Below are 16,888 nucleotides of genomic sequence, written 5' to 3'. Positions count from 1 at the left end.
TATACGACACGCCTGTCCATAGCAGTTGCAGTACTACTCAGAGCTTAAATCGCCCTGAGATATAAAGTTGATGAGATATGATGTAATGCTCACATTATTACTTGGCGACAGAATAAATAAGGTGGAAGTACTTCCCTGGACAAACTCTTTTACAAAAAACCCAAATGCTATTAAAACCTGAATTGTAAGCCGTTTTTATTGTTTACAAAATATCCTCTAAGCAATGAACACTTTTATTATCTCTCGTGTTAAATTCCGAACATTTATAACACATATTATCACGTTTTACTGAGATTTATAGGACAAGGACGATCGCATTACGATAATCTGGTCACTGATCTCCTATAAGGAAGGTTTAGACAACCATAAGTATGCTAAAATGTTTTTATTGTTAACATTTTTTTAGTGTCAACAAAACTGTTTAAATTCAAGTCTGTGTGTCAAAGTGCCAAAAATTCATGCATCTAATTTGGTTTAATAAAGTCATCCTGCCTACACCAATTAACGCGTAAAGCGTCATAATTAGTTCAAATTACTCATATTTTTTCATAGAACCACAATAGTCACGTATTTGACAATGTCAACGTGATGTCATCATTTTCACATGTGAATGGATTTCTACAAAATATGATATTGTAAGTATTCATATACGACATAAGTATCTACTTATTATTGTGGAACTTGGGCAATCTTTATACCTTTATACACCGTTCTATATTGTTCTAAAAAGTATTGTATTGTGAGTTGTTTTAATTAATTGTTTTGTCTTGTGAGCTAAAGTTTTGAAAACGATCATCATCGTCGTCTACCCTTTTACTTTCCACTGCTGGACACGAATTTCCCTATAAGGAGAAGGTTAAGACCATAGTCCGCAATACACACAAAATGTGACTTGGGGACTTCTCAGTTTGTGAACCATCTTTGACATGCAGGTTTCAACACGATGTTTTCCTTCATCATTAAGAGTATTAAGAGTCTATACAACCTTTAATGGTTTTGGTTGATTTCACATAACAGTCAAAGTGTTGAATCAGTCACATTGAAAAAAATAAATTATAAAATTGAGGATATACTTCTTCTTCTTGGAGTGCCTCTTCAGTGCTGAAGGTTGGCCGTCAGCTTGCTGTATCAGTTTCTATCAGCAGCCAACCGAAACAGCTGTTCGACTGAGGCACTGCCGGTCCACTCCCGGATGTTTCGCAGCCACGATTTCTTTCTTCGCCCAGCGCGTCTCTTTCCCTGCACTTTGCTCATCATTATTAGCTGTAGCAGCATGTATCTATTATTCAGGATCACGTGAACAAGATACTGTATTTTGCGCCTTTTGATAGATGTCATCATTTTCTGGAACATATGAACACGCTGAAGCACGGTTTCGTTCATGGCCCTCTGTGTCCAACTAATGCGCAACATGCAACGGTAGCACCACATCTCAAATGCCTGCAGGCGTCTTGTAGTGTCTTCTTTTAAGGTCCACGTTTCGCAGCCTTACATGACGATAGGCCAGATGTAATATAATAGTAACCTGACACGCTTTAATTACAGTTTACGACAGCACAGAACTTTCCTCATGTTGTTAACAGAGGCTAGAGCAATTCCTATCCGGGTCTTGACTTCCTGATCAGATTCCCATGCTTCATTTACCCAAGCTCCCAAATACTTGTACTACACTGATTGCTATATGATGTGAAAACACGATTCCTAAAATTTTCAAGATAGAACAAAAAAACACAAACTTACCTCAACATTTTACAAGTAAACCGCTGTGTTCAATAAGTATTTTACATATACCAATGATTTATTTTGGTATCAACTGAACTAAGTAGAACACGTATAGGTACTATACGATATACATTTTTCAAATATATATAATAATAATAATAATAACGCAACACTCTCTAGCCCCGTACTAGTGACAACCTATATCGCGGGTGCCATGGACCACACATAGACAACCACAAATTACACCCAAAATCACGAGAGAAATAAATGTAAGCCGTACACATATTTCTCTCGGCCTGGGAATGGAACCCAGGACCTCAACGGGCAGTCCAGCATGGTAACCGTTCGGCCACGGAGGCACTTGATTTTTTGATTTCGTTTGTAAAAAAATTAATTCTGAAATAAAGCCAGTGTCCCTACTGCTCGACCCAAGTGGAACGAACCGCATTAGTACGGAAAAAAAATTAATTCAAGCGAAGGCAGTATCGACTCTAACGAAACATTCACCAAAGTACGTAATTTAGAAATTAAAGTTTGTGCCGATACAGGGATTCGATCTGTCGATCTTTTCAATGGAGAAGTAGGTAACCGATTTACGACTGTTTTACTTCCCGATATCGATGATAGATTTTACTTAAACACTTGTCCCTTCCAGCAAAATTCTAACAATCATAAGAAGAAGCTAGATCTGAATCAGAGTCGCCACGCCTTTTTGATCGTCAATCGTCTGTGGTACATTTACAATGTTAATGACATACAGTATCGCAGCTCAAGTTACTGTTTAAGCTGTTAAGAATCTATTAATAGAGTTTTATTGAGCGAATGTGGGGAGAAGTATACCTCGGCGTATTTATCTTGATCAAATCGAGGATGTCTTTAAAAAGGCCAGGTTAAAAGTGCCAAGAATAAGAGGGCATGTTTTTTTATTGCGCATGTGACGTCCATCTCAACTGCCTCTGTGGCCGAATGGTTACCATGCCGGACTGCCACGCAGAAGTCCCAGGTTCGTTTCCCGGGCCGGCAGAAATATTTGTATGTCCGACATTTATTTCTCTCGTGAGTTTGGGTGTAATTTGTGGTTGTCTATGTGTGTCCATGGCACCCGCCACACAGGGATTCCCTAATGCGGGGCTATGTTGAGTGTGTGCGTTATAATTATTATGTTATTATCTGACCTGATGGGAAGTGACGATGAGGTCGGTTATGGCTATATCGTCGACATGCACAACTAAATAATGCCTATTCACTCTCGCCTTGAAAAGGTCCAAGTTATAGCGTTTGGGAAACAAGCCTGCAGACAGGGAATTCCACTCCCTAGCCGCTCGCCAAATAAATGTGGAAGCGAATCTTGGTAATATCTACAACATAGGGGTGGAACCCCAGCCCTAGTCCCCAACGTCTACCTAACGTCTAACCCCAACGTCTAGTCCCCCGATGACGGAAAGGGGAAGGCGCAATCCTTGTGAAAGAGTTCGTCCAGGGAAATACTGTCACCTTGCCTTTTTCTGCCGCGAAGCAGTAATGTTAGCGTTACTGTGTTCCGGTTTTGAAGGGTAAGGGTACTGGTGAAATTACAGACACATGGGACTTGTCAACTTATGTCTCTTTGCGATTTGAAGCTCTGAGTGACACAGCAACTGTTATGGACACAGCGTGTAGCTTACCATCAGGTGCACGACTTGTTCGTCCCGTCACTTGACATATAAAAAAATATATAATGGACTATGTGGTTGATGAAGTTTGCGAAATATGTAGGTTCGAAATTCTCAAAGGTTGGAGGCAGGCTGAAAACCAGTGCTAAGCAACTTCTGTCGCTCAGTGAATACTGAGACTGTCTCCCAAACACGAATATATGTATATTTTTAGAGCCTGACTTAATTATGCAGTTAACTTTTGTGGAAATAAATGGTTTAATCATTGACTTACAAATAAATGGACGACGGGTCTAATACAAAAACCAAGAAAAACATATCCCAAGTCAACCTATTTAAAGGTAGTGACATGTAAAGGAATATGAAAAAGCTAAAACGTTGAATTTAAATTGTAATGTCATCGCAGTACTGTCTAATTTTACTTGCTTCGCTGTCAGTCGAACAAACGAAGACTAAACCGTGAATGACGCTCCGTATACGATTTTAACGCCCTATAAGTTCGGACACTTTTTAGCGCGGACCCGACGTCCATATAATTGTAAGTCAATGGGCTTAATAAATGTTGTGTTTCTGAAAATATCAAATTTAACTCTTAAAAAGCAATAAATTACAAAAGCAAACGTTTCATAGACACTAAAATTACGTTGTCTTATATTTTCGTTGTTTCTTGTTCTACGTCCTAGAGAAATTAAAGAAAAGCAATAAGTGAAATTTGGAAAGGCAAAAGTCTTTTAACGTCTAATGAAATTGTCCACGGTCGTAACAATACCTATTCTTCCGCTGCACTTCGTCAGATAACAACTTCTCACACAATTAAATACACCCAGACAACTATGTACGAATGCGTTGTAACGTACATTATTATTTTCTTAAAACTTCACACATATCATTTCGTTTTTTCTGCGGACATAAACACAAAATTGAGGAGAATCTGCGAACAATAGACAGTTTGTCCAATTGTCATGGAGAGCCATGAAGTGGACTGTTATTTTTTGAGAATATTATGGTAAATTTCATTGTAGCATTTGATCTCGCGATCAGAAGCAATCAGAATGCTAGTATAATCAATAGCACGTAGGACTTTTGACATATCATGACATAAAATTAAATTTAGAACACTATCGCTACGTTGGCACAATGTGGGTTAGGGACTTCACGCGTTTTTCCGAGGGTTGTGAAGCTTCTTCGACGTGCACGATTCAACACAATGTTTTCCTTCACCGAAAAGTCCATTGATAGATAGATAGATAAACACGACACGCTATCCCCGGAGAACAAAATGATAACCACAACAAGGTAACATTAAGGAAAAATAAAAAACATGTTTTCATTGATAAGTTCTTAAATACTGAACGTGGGTAGATTAATAGTTCACTTAAAATTCAGCATCAATACAAACAGAAACAAAACATTTACAATCTCTTCACAGAGTACAACATAAAAGCACATAGAACATTCATTACTAATTTTATACACATTTATATAAAACACACACTGCGATAAAAACAAATACTGTGAGAAAAACAAACAAATACTATAACAACTGAATAAAATTTTAATGTACTTATGACTACAGTTTGTGCCCTGACTTAGCATAAATACTGTAGACCGAGAGAAGACAAACAGTGCTGGTTTTCTGCCAGTACCATATATGTAGGTGAGCGATAGCAGCCCATTAAGCCACGCCACCAAAGTGCATCACACGCAAATATATCTTACTCTAAATACTATATATATCAAGTAAAAGTGTAAAATGTAAAGCAAATAATGTAAATAGTGTAAGTAATGTAGAAAAGCAATATAAATAATAATGTAAGTTTACAAGCATAATATTAAATTATAATAATAGCCACCAAATATGAAAATATATATATATACGGAAATTCAGATTTACAGGTATCAACCCTATGTTTAAATATCTATGTAGCGAGACATATCTGCTCAGACGAAAGATGTTTTTTTGCATTCACGCTTAAATCCTTTTTTTTATTGATATCACGCAATGGAGGAGGAATATCATTCCAGCACTTACTGGCTCGATACCTGAAACCACCGCGAAAAGCAGTCAGAATGGCTGCTTTTTGCACTGCGACCTGCGTTTTGGGATGTTAATAACATTTTTAGAAACTAATCGGAACTTGTTCCCCTTTACACGTTGTGACCAATTAATTTTATGGTATAGATAATCTGGTTGTAAATTTCAAGTTGGATTTCTCACATACATTCCGAAAAACTCAGAGGTCGAACTCGAACCTACCGTCTCTGCTTAAGAGACGGTAGGTCAAACTATTAAGCTATCATGGCTTTTTTAAGTCAATATTGAGTCGGAAATCTGCCGTCCACTAACTAAAACGGGGCTAAGTGACAAATGGTCAAATATCTGATTTACATAACAATAATCTCAGTACAGAGTACTAGAAAAACCGACTTCAAAAGTAGTGGAATTACATCTATTTGTCAAGTTTTATAGAAATCGGTTACCGGAAAGTGCGCAAACCCGGATTCATCCCCTAATTCGCCACTGTACGGAACTTGACACATGAGATAAAAATCGGTTCTCACTACTCAAAGTATATTAAGAGAGAAAAACGCCTTGAATTGGAGAATAGCAAAATCAACCATTAAAATAATTGTTTAAAAATTTAGGCGCTATTTAGAAAAATGAATCTTCATGCGTGAACAGCCATCCTTAAAGGCGGATGATTTTCTTCAGAATTAAATGGGACCACTATGTGGGTAACCCCTTTCCAACAAAAAAAGAATCATGAAAATTGGTTCACAAATACCGGAGTTATCGCGTAACATACATAATAAAAAAACATACAGTCGAATTGAGACTTTTTTTAAGTCGGTTAAAAATAGAGCTAAAAATTATTTTGTCACTTAGCCGAGTTCATGAAAAGTCATATTTACATTGTAAATAGTGGACTCGTTTCACTAGAATCGATTGTCATAATAAACTCATGGCAAAGGTGACGTACCGCTTCCCTTTGGTATCCTAAGAAACCGTCTATAAAAAAACAAAACATATTTAAGATCAGTCAAAAATTGGAGACCAATGACTAAACTAAAAAAACTGTTGGTGTTTTATTAGTAATATTAATATCGCTCCTCGCTCTGCTTGTGCGCTCGCTAATCTCCAAGCCTCCAGTATCGTATTAAAATCGCGGAATTCAACCGTGCTGTTCCCACACAGCCCTGCGCCGCAGGTGCATCAGAGATCTATTTACACCGCAAACCACTGTAAGACCTGGACAACAACACGTTGCAGATCGAATGTCGTTACGTGATGGCTGATTATATAGGATGTCGGAAGGAAATAAGCATATATATATATATATATATACTGCATAAACATCAAGGGCCATGTGTCTTTATCCGATACCCTACGCCAACTTATTTTTTTCCGTTACGGACCGGACAAATTAAATTACATAAATATTTCTGTAATATACTATGTTGTGTCCTTGTGGGGTGTATTCTTATATATATGAATACTTAAATAATGATTTGATACATACGTAAAGTGATAAGTGTGTGTAATGTAGTGTTCAACATTTACAACAAACAAAATAGAACTTACAGAAGATACAGATAACAAAGAAACTAATAAATAAATAATCTTTGATTATATTAGAAGAGATTATGTTGTCGAGTATATAACCAGAAATAGAGACGAAATAAGGACCATCCATCCCCGGCAACTCATCAGTCAAATGGGCCTTATATTACTTTTAAATATCAACTCTCGTTTGCATTGAAATCACAAATTAGAAAGCTCAAATAGTACAGCGGCAACAACTGACCTGTGTGTACGTCTCCGCATATTCCAAAAACATTCTGTTTTTATTGTAATAAAGATAATATCTGCAATTAAGAGGGCTGTTCCATTCGGTGGTGTGGAAAAAACAGCAAAACATCTAATTACAAAACAACCGGAATCACATTTCATCGGTAATTAAATATTAAATATGTATTTTTCAATTTTCGTCCATTACAGCAAAGCTCAAGTTAAACTGGACGATTGGAAGTGAAACAATTGATGACACCCGTCAATTGTTTCAAACTCGGGCTGGCAGCCCGAAAAAGCATCGAAGCGCAGTTGTCACCGGAATGATTTGGCAGAATAGTTTTCAAACAAATTAAATGACATTTCGTCTCTATTTTTGGTTATATACTCGATGTGTTGTACACACCAAATCAATTTTTATACAAGGTATAAGTAGCATCAAAAAGCACGACTCTTACTTAACACAACCTTAATTAGAAGAAAATACTAACTAATCTTGATCTTATACCGTGAGAAACCAAAACAAGACAAATTTACCCAAACAAAAGTTGCTAATATGAGAATTTTCATTGAATATTTTCCATCAAAGTTTCATATAGATAATGTAATACAGTTTCTGATGTTTCTTCAAAACACGTTTAACACACAATAGAGACGTGGTCTCACGAATCTGTCATGTCAGATTGAATTGTGATATTTTCGTCCAAATGCGGGATTCTACCTTTATTCTTAACTGTGTAGATTGTTTACACTATGATACTTTTGAGTTGCATTACACAAATATTGCAAAAGGGGATAAACGCGATAAAACCGATTTAATAAATGTTTACCCACTTACGTATTATCGTGACCCTTTCGGCCAGGTTGCACTGGCCGTAGTCATTGGCTGACTGATTTGTACCCCGCACCCCGTGAACGCAGCCTAGATTTCAATTGCCCCACCAATTTAGGGCAATGTATGTAGGATCTCGAATGCCAATGCATTCGAGATGCAAATTCATGAAGCGAAGGATTATTTTTGTGTATTCGAGTACAAACACGTTCCTAGCAATGCAACTTTTATTTTATTGGTTTGTATACTGAGTTAGCATTGTCTTAGAAAATATTACATGTATGTGGAAATTAAGTTTTCGTTTTTACTTCTTATGTGGTTACCATGTGTGTATTTCTTTTTGTATGGAGTACATTGTTGGCAACTTTTCTGTTGTATTTTGCATTGTATATGTAATGTCACTGCTTTTCAAGAAGTGTCCCAAATTAAAATACTTGTATTTTTCTCCGATTTCTTACACAGTTGTCTTAAATATGTGCAAAATTTGTTTGTGAATATGATTCATTTTCCATTGATTGAAATAATCACGTGACGTCAATGAGCCGGTAAGTAGTCGACTTTGCACACCAGATACGAATCAGATTTTTAAAATTATCTTCCTGATGGAACAAGTGCTTTTAAAACTGGCCGCTATTCTAGAAAGCTTTCGATATACACGCAATCAACCATAGACATACACTTCGGAGCAAAAATACCGAATTACCCATTGACTTACAATTTATTTGTAAGTCAATGGAATTACCGCATTTTTTTATGTTTCATGTTATTTATGGTATTAGATTAGTAGACATTGACCAATTTGCAACAGTTAACATTCAGCATCTATTGATCTTTAAAATGAGTGTGTGATTCCTGCGCAATGTCGTTTTTATTAGTAAAACAAGCGATCACTCGAAAGGTATGCAACTTGTGCAGCTTCTGAAGGTGTAGCATCCATATTTTTTCACAATTTATAATGTATTCTGATAAAAACACAAATGATTAATTTACACTATAATATAAGTTAATAATTTATGTTTATAATCACGAAGCATATTCTTTATTATAGTTATTATAGTAGTCGTTACAAACAATAACGGCTTTTTTAGACTCCTTAATCGCCATCAATAGACTGATTAAGAACTTGACGGGACCTGAAAAATTATACCCATTGTAATTAAGTAGAAACCGTAGCACCCGAAATAATCAACAACAAACGTCAAAAACAGCAGCGATGATTCGGCATTTTTGCTTATTACGTGTCGTAAATATATAATAAACACGATGTAGCACGTAAATGCATGGCGACATTTTACAGCTATGCTGGTTTGTTTTTTTATGAAATCTAGGCTAAGCATGTAGCACTGAATTGTTGAATGCATTTGATTTCTTTGCACATACAACATCTAGCCTGATTTTTGTCGTGATTTAGTAATAATCTCGCCAGTTTCTTTTACTATCACTAAGATGTAGTGAAATCTCCGTTAAATTCGATTCGAAATAAAGATACTTCGAGATAAAATAAGCGATGAGCAAAAAATGAAGATTCCACTTCATCTTGAAAACTAAATGTATTTAATCACTAAACTTAACCAAACATTATTGAAAATTTTTCAGATGATGAAGGCGGTCACATCAAGCAAGGTTACGAGTCACGCAGGCAAAATGACCTGCACATGCGACTGGGACTTTTACTCGGCGAGCGGCGCGGTGCTCGAAACAAAGCTAGGGATAGCTGCACGTCTCTTGCTTCTCTGGACGCACACACTTTGGCTTCGCATAATACTAGCCCCGTGAGTAAATATGTTTTCGTCATTAATAAAACGATCCCGAAATGTTTTATCTCTACCAAGTTGGTAAAAATAGAACCCGCTAAACAATATTTCTTCAACTGTCAGTATATTTTATTAATGATTGAGCCGCCTCTTATTCCCGTTTTATTAAAAAAAAAATAACCGTCAATTTGTGTCAATTTTTCTACATAGTGCTTTGATTATTTCAAAGTTCAATTTTAGATTTTTAAAAATAGTTTTTTTATCTTTTCAGGTCTCAACCCTCACTGGCTCTTCAGAAGTGGAAGCAGCGACTCCCCTGGGACGGGACTCTCTTGGCTCTCTTGCTTCAATGTCTCTGTCTGCAGTCAGCAACTGTTCCTCTTCGAGCCCTGGTAGTAGACGACATACTGTTAACAGTGAGTTCTTAGACTTGGAAGACCTTAAAAGTGGCTCACTCATTAATGAGGCGGTGTCTTTTGCGCCTACAGCAATGAGTCGTTTGCCGCAGAATAATAATGTAGAATATGGAATCTAAAGGTTTCCAACAGCAATACACAATCGAGAACATGTAGATCCATGCAAAACATTTCAGTGCTAATGAAAACTATTAAAATTAACAATTTAAATTCTGAACCCAGCCACAGTCTCTCGAGCAGCAGTATATTAATATAAGATTTTATCATTTACATTTTAGCTCTCCAAAATGGGAGATCAGAAGAGTTAACTCGAATGTCCAGCGGGTTTTTCAAAAACAGGAAAACTGCTGCCAGACGTTCTGCTAGAGTTAACAGCAAGCAATCTTCGACTTCAACCGAAATCAAAAAAGGTAAGCGAAAATCTATTGTATTCATAAAAGTATATTGATAATAGCATCACTTATCCGGTTTGGACTCACAATAGTCAGCTGTGACCCTGGTACCTACAACGAGCCCGAAACGTTGGTTTATTCAAAATGATACACGCCATTTTAAATCTGAAAAAAATCCAAAACCCACTCGTGAAAACCTAATTACTCGATAATAATAGTTAATTTTAACTTTCACAGTACATCCATCGCCACAATTAACACTACGACCCCTTTTCTTCGAAGTTCCATCGACGGACAATCAAACATGGTTTTCCGGAAGACATTGGCTAATGAGAGATATGGATAAAGCTTTGGAATCCAGCTCTTCAGGTTAGTACCACATTTTTATATTGAATTAAAACTTTCGAAAAAATCAAGATGGTGTACAGAAAAGCATTTTCTGTTTCAGGTATTTTAATAACCGGAAGCCCAGGAACTGGTAAAACAGCATTTATTCTGCAGCTTGTTGAATACTCCTGCTTTGGGCGAAAACGAAATTATGAATACGAAGAACTCAGAGAACAATGTGACATTCGAGAAGTGCTACCTGAAGAAATCACTGCTGGAATGCTGACACAGCTAGCATCTAATGTCGTTGCTTATCATTTCTGTCAGGTAAAAATTCTTTAATTACGTGTTTAGATTTTGTTAATCAATAAAAATGACAATGTACTAAAGGTACTAGTACTAAAAGTTTATGCTAATATTAATAAGATTCTTTGAACATTTCAGGCCGATAACAACAGTACGTGTCTGGTTGGAGAGTTCGTCCATTCCCTGGCAGCGCAACTTTGCCAGGCACCACGTCTCCAAGCTTACAGAGAATATCTACTTAGCGAACCGCATTTACTAGCTTGTTTGTCTCTGAAGGAATGCATTGCAGATTCTGATCTAGCTTTCATGAGGGGAATTATTGAGCCTTTGATTATCTTGAGGAGAAACGGTAGCATAGATCCTTCTAACAGCATAATTCTGGTAGATGGTCTTTGTGAAGCCGAGTACCACAGACCAGATCACGGATACACTATTGCGTCTTTCTTAGCAAGACACGTGGCTGAAATGCCTGTATGGTTGAAAGTTGTGGCAACAGTGAGAACACAGTTCTTAGAAATCGCGAAACAGCTTCCTTATACGAGGTTGAGTTTGGATGATTCAGACAATGTTCATAAAGACTTACTAGAATATTTCAGTACGAGACTGCAAGCAGCACCAATCATTGAGACAAACATCAAGTGTTCAACAGGAAAGTCAGAAGGAGCTCACAACTCAGTTATGAAATTTGCGCAATACGTTCTCCATTTGAGTCAAGGGTCATTTTTGTTCCTAAAATTAATATTGGACCTTCTCGAACGGAGTCACATAGTTGTGAAATCCACAAATTATAAAGTGGTCCCGATATCTTTGGCCCAAATATTCCTGCTTCAATTTAATTTACGATTCCCTACAGTCCAATCCTTTGAGAAAGTAACTCACATTTTAAGCGTTTGCTTGGCAGCTTTATACCCACTGACTTTGGTAGAAATATACTACTCGGTAAACTCCCTTCTGGTGGACACTTTCTTACCCTGGGATGAGTTCTGTCACAGATTCGAAAGCCTGACCGACTTTCTGGTGAAGAGAATCGATAACACCTACATGTTCTTCCATCCATCGTTCAGGGAATGGCTGATAAGACGAGATGACAATGAAAGTTCAAAATTCCTTTGCGATTTGAGGGCCGGTCACTGCGGCATTGCATTCAGATTATCAAGGGTACAAGCGCCGTTGGATTCTGAAAAGACAATGGAACTAGGCCATCACATTTTGAAAGCTCACATGTACAGAAACATGGGACCAGCGCAATTAGGACTTTGTCCAAGAGATCTTCAAGCAATGATGGTTGCTTCGAGCTCAGCTAGCGTAGGTGGTTCTATTGCAAATCTAAGAAATATTTACACGCCTAATGTAAAAGTGTCAAGACTGATGTTACTTGCGGGTGGATCCCCCAATCAAATAACCGAATGCCTTGGAAATGCTCCACTACTCTGTATGTATTCATACCAAGGTATTTTGGCAATGGTTGGACTACTGATCGAATTTGGAGCAGATTTGGAAATGACCAATTCTCAAGGATGTTCGGCGTTATCCCTGGCCTGTCAAAGAGGACACACTGATGTTGCAAGAAGACTTATAGCAGCAGGTTAGAAAATTTAAAAAATATATAATTCAAGACTCCCAGTATCTTATTATATCGGACTGATCGTAACTTATTTTTTCAGGATCGTCTTTGAGTCACACCGACACAGCTGAACAAACGCCTTTGGTACATGCCGCTAAGAACGGCCATCGTGACACAGTTATTTATTTGCTAGGATGTCAGACTGGTAGAGATGACAGAAATTCAATAGACATCGACGAAGGCAGTATTGAACAACTTGTGCCAGGGTCAAGACATGCGCTGATAGCAGCAGCACAAAATGGTCACTTAGATATTGTGGAATACCTATTAGATACAGCTGAACTAATTGTAAGTAATGCTAATGAATTTATAACCATAGAAACGTCCTAAAAAACATACGATGATGATTTTACTGGCGGTTCTTTATACTGAACCTATCTGTGTAGATGCCACTGGCCTATCAATTTTTCCTCAGCCAGCAATGCATTTGCGATAATCAGGATACTTCTTTAATATTGTAAATCTCTGTAGTTGACGTTATTCATTTCCAATCTAGTAGAGATATTTACTAGTACTCTTACTAAAGTTTCTTACGTTATGTATTTGTTTATCCTTTTCAGCCGGATGGAATCTGTCCAGTGACCGGCGAAACAGCATTAACAGCAGCGTGTTCCACTGGAAACGCTGCAATCGCTGATGCGCTTCTCATTCGAGGAGCTACCCCCTACTCTCTCAATGCCAGACAAATGTCTCCCCTAGCTTTGGCCGCAAAGAATGGTAGAACAGCTCTTGTACTGCGACTTTTGGATTCTGGGGCTGATGTTATGGGTTCTGGAGGGAAAAATCCCCTGATCTTAGCTGCAGCTGAAGGTCATACTGATGTTATCGAGATATTGCTGGCTCATGGTTGGTATTATTTTTTCAGATAGGTACAAAATCAGTTTATTCATGTTACATTCAAATCAAACGAAAGATTTTTATTAATGGGCTTTAAAAGTAAACTTTACTATTACAGGTGCTGACCCTGATGCAATTGATTCAGACGGAATAACAGCTTTAGGTTGGGCTGCACTACGAACAAGAATACAGACTGTGATATCGCTACTGGATAAAGGAGCTACTATTGGTAACTTTCGCTTTCTGTGGTTTGTTTCAATTTATCTATCAGAATCTATGTGTCTTTTAGTTCAACAATTCGTACGGTGCTAATTTTAGATCAACCCGATGGAAGTGGAAGAACTCCTTTAGGACTAGCATGTGGCGGACCGGCAGACTTGGTGGAAATTCTCCTTGAAAGAGGTGCATCTTTGGAAAGAGTGGACCACAGCGGCCTTAGACCTCTAGACAGAGCTATCGGACAACGAAATGTTCCCGTAAGTATATTTAAAACTTATACTGTTAAGTCAAACAATGGCAATATACACAGGCTTCTTAATAAAGACTGGATTATTATTACAGGTAGTCAATTGTTTCTTGAGAAAAGGTGCGAAATTAGGACCAACTACATGGGTCATGGCATCAGGCAAACCAGAATTTATGTAAGTAGATACCCCTTTCATCAATCCATGTTAATCCTGACAAAGGTAATAAATAACTTTTCCCATTTCTCTCGCTTTCTTGTTTGTACATTATGGATTATATTTTCGTACATTTTTATTCTACGGAGAAGTAACAGAAATATCAGTACTCGTCTTGATTCTATTAGTATAATAGGGCAACTTAATCGCCTGACTTGTAAACCAATTGAATTTGGACCTCAAAATCGTATTTAATTCCCTGTTTTTAGTAGATTCCTGCTTGTTGCTTTTCATTGAGCGGAAAAAATGTTAGAATAAAACGTGTATTAACTACTTTACCATTCGTTCCAGGCTGATACTACTCAACAAGCTCCTTGAAGACGGGAATATGCTCTACCGTAAGAACAGGCCATCAGAAGCCGCACATCGCTACAGTTATGCACTTAAGAAGATCAACCCTCTCATCAGCGATGAAGGCGTGACTACCCCGAGTACTCAGCCGGTACCTCATGAGCACGTGTCTGCTTTTGTACAATTGAAGACCAATTTATTGCTGAACTTGTCACGGTGCAAGAGGAAGTTGAATGTAAGTCCCAACACGTTGAATTTAACGGATATTTCGATATGCTTCCTCATGTTTTGTGAGGTGAGCAATATATTAGTAAATATTTGAAAATTGTGGTAAGCGTAGCAGCTCAGTAGAAGAATAATTCTTTTTCAATTGAAAGATCGACGGTTCGAATCCCTTTGGCTTGTACCGATGACTTTAAGTTACGTACATTTTTTAAATTTTTGTAGCAATCTCTGGTGGTAAAGTAAAATATCGCGATGAAACCTACATGTCGAGTAAAAAGGTTCGCAACCTTTGGTAAACTTGACGAACTATCATGTATGTAGATGTATCATGTTTAGGGCATGCAAACCGGTTACTCGGTTAACCGAAAAAACCGATTAACTGTCCATTTTGGAGCCCGGTTTTCAGCTAAGGAAAATTCGGGTTTGCAACTTTGTCTTAAAACTATTAAAACGTAAATTTGTAACTCATAATACCATCGTATTATGATTCATAATGATAAATAAACGCTAACTATTTATACACAAGAGCAGGTAACCTTTGTTTAGCGAAAAGTGAGCGAGATGTGCCTGCGCGAGCAGTATAGCAATAGCAACTTTAAAAAAATTTGTGGCTTGATTTTTTCCTTCCCGGACAGTGTCGCCGTTTTAGCGACTTAGTCCTTAGTTCAGTTTTCTGGCACTTTTAAAGAATTATTTGAGTGACAATAAAAAATATCCGAAAAAACCGGTTTCTAAAATCACTCGGTTTTTGCATGCCTCAATCATGTTACAGTTATTCATTTAAATTGAGTAGTGCATTTAACAGGAAGTATAATAACTTTAGTATACTTGTTTATTACAGGAACCGTCGGAAGCGCTCGATCTCGCAGCTCGTGCTTCAGTACTGCGTCCGAATGCCTTCGAATGCGCATATGCCATGGCTCGAGCAATTCTTAACCTCAACAAGCCATCTGAAGCTCTGCCCCACGCTAGAAGAGCCTTATTATTGGCCCCGCCAAACGACATATCCGCTGTAAGGACGCTAAAATCCTTACAACAAGAGATTCTTACAAGGATCAATGCTGGATCCCACAGCTTAAACGGCGATAACAGATCAATACGAAACTTTGACACGATCAGTTTGAACATGCCTTAGAGTATGTAGAGGCTATTGTTTGTATAAGTGTTGCTTTTGTATTGTGATTTATGATTTCTCTGATAAATAATATTTTGCTATTCATAACGTATGCATTCTGAAATACTTCTCGTTTGTAACTTGTTATAGTATCAAGTATTTTTATTTATATGTGATGAAATGAGAGTTGTGTTTTATGTAAATAATGTAATCCTTTATTTCTATAAACTTCAGTAAACAGTGTAAAGTGTTCTTTATGATTTAGACTCGAATAAACAATATCTTGTATAGTTGCTTGCCATTTACTGAACGCTTTGATTTCTTTTATTTTACTTAAATTAATTTAGAAGTATCCTATAATTATATAAGCATAGTAAGTACGTAATACGAAAATTTAATTGGGTGCCTTTTATTTCAAAATTCTACATAGAATAAGTTTTTATTTGTATTCATTGTTGTTACATTTAACTTGTAAGTTTTTTTTGAGTTAAACTCATGTGCCCATCTTGCTTTATTATAATTTATTGAAAATATTATACTTTCTTAAATATTAAGACTAAGTATTCTAATTATGTGCATAAAGGCATGATTACGTTTTTTGTGTATTTTTGTGTTGGATGTTAGTATATATACGAAAAATATAATGAGTGGTTTAAGTATGGCATTTAAATTGAATTTATTTATTTGGGTATTTCAAAATGCAACTACTACAATAACATTTGCATTTGTAATCGGAAATTTTCAAAAATAAGACTGACAGAAAATTGGTGACAATGCAAACAAAGCAAAACAAATTACTTATAAGTAAGGTTATATTTATACTATTATTGTAATAAGTACAATAGTTACTGTGACAGTACATAATAATATTATTATTATAATATTTTTGATATGCTTCGAAACTGTTGTTTTATTTTTCACATCGA

The 16,888-nt window shown here is 36.9% G+C and overlaps 1 protein-coding gene across 4 annotated transcripts in view; it reads left to right on the top strand.

The window, feature by feature from the left end:
• The window catches only part of LOC113229833 (protein TANC2), a 268,124-nt gene extending 251,418 nt beyond the window's left edge, over nucleotides 1-16,706 (top strand). Inside the window, exons 4-16 of one of the 4 annotated variants that reach the window (XM_026463516.1) lie at nucleotides 9,593-9,768; nucleotides 10,022-10,142; nucleotides 10,445-10,576; nucleotides 10,796-10,927; nucleotides 11,007-11,212; nucleotides 11,330-12,776; nucleotides 12,856-13,103; nucleotides 13,376-13,661; nucleotides 13,771-13,881; nucleotides 13,971-14,128; nucleotides 14,214-14,293; nucleotides 14,624-14,858; nucleotides 15,690-16,706. In XM_026463516.1, coding sequence (XP_026319301.1) covers nucleotides 9,593-9,768; nucleotides 10,022-10,142; nucleotides 10,445-10,576; nucleotides 10,796-10,927; nucleotides 11,007-11,212; nucleotides 11,330-12,776; nucleotides 12,856-13,103; nucleotides 13,376-13,661; nucleotides 13,771-13,881; nucleotides 13,971-14,128; nucleotides 14,214-14,293; nucleotides 14,624-14,858; nucleotides 15,690-15,983 — 3,626 coding nt within the window. In that variant the 3' untranslated portion in view covers nucleotides 15,984-16,706. Of the gene's footprint in view, nucleotides 1-9,592; nucleotides 9,769-10,021; nucleotides 10,167-10,444; nucleotides 10,577-10,795; nucleotides 10,928-11,006; nucleotides 11,213-11,329; nucleotides 12,777-12,855; nucleotides 13,104-13,375; nucleotides 13,662-13,770; nucleotides 13,882-13,970; nucleotides 14,129-14,213; nucleotides 14,294-14,623; nucleotides 14,859-15,689 lie in introns of all 4 variants that reach the window. The other 3 variants (XM_026463515.1, XM_026463517.1, XM_026463518.1) reach the window with 3 other exon arrangements.
• The last annotated feature ends 182 nt before the right edge of the window (nucleotides 16,707-16,888 follow it).

Source organism: Hyposmocoma kahamanoa, unplaced genomic scaffold (genome assembly GCF_003589595.1).
Source record: "Hyposmocoma kahamanoa isolate Upper Pololo Valley unplaced genomic scaffold, ASM358959v1 62, whole genome shotgun sequence".
NCBI classification, from domain to species: domain Eukaryota; kingdom Metazoa; phylum Arthropoda; class Insecta; order Lepidoptera; family Cosmopterigidae; genus Hyposmocoma; species Hyposmocoma kahamanoa.
Note: the sequence above shows the minus strand (reverse complement) of the source record. Positions and strands in the feature narration are given on the sequence as shown.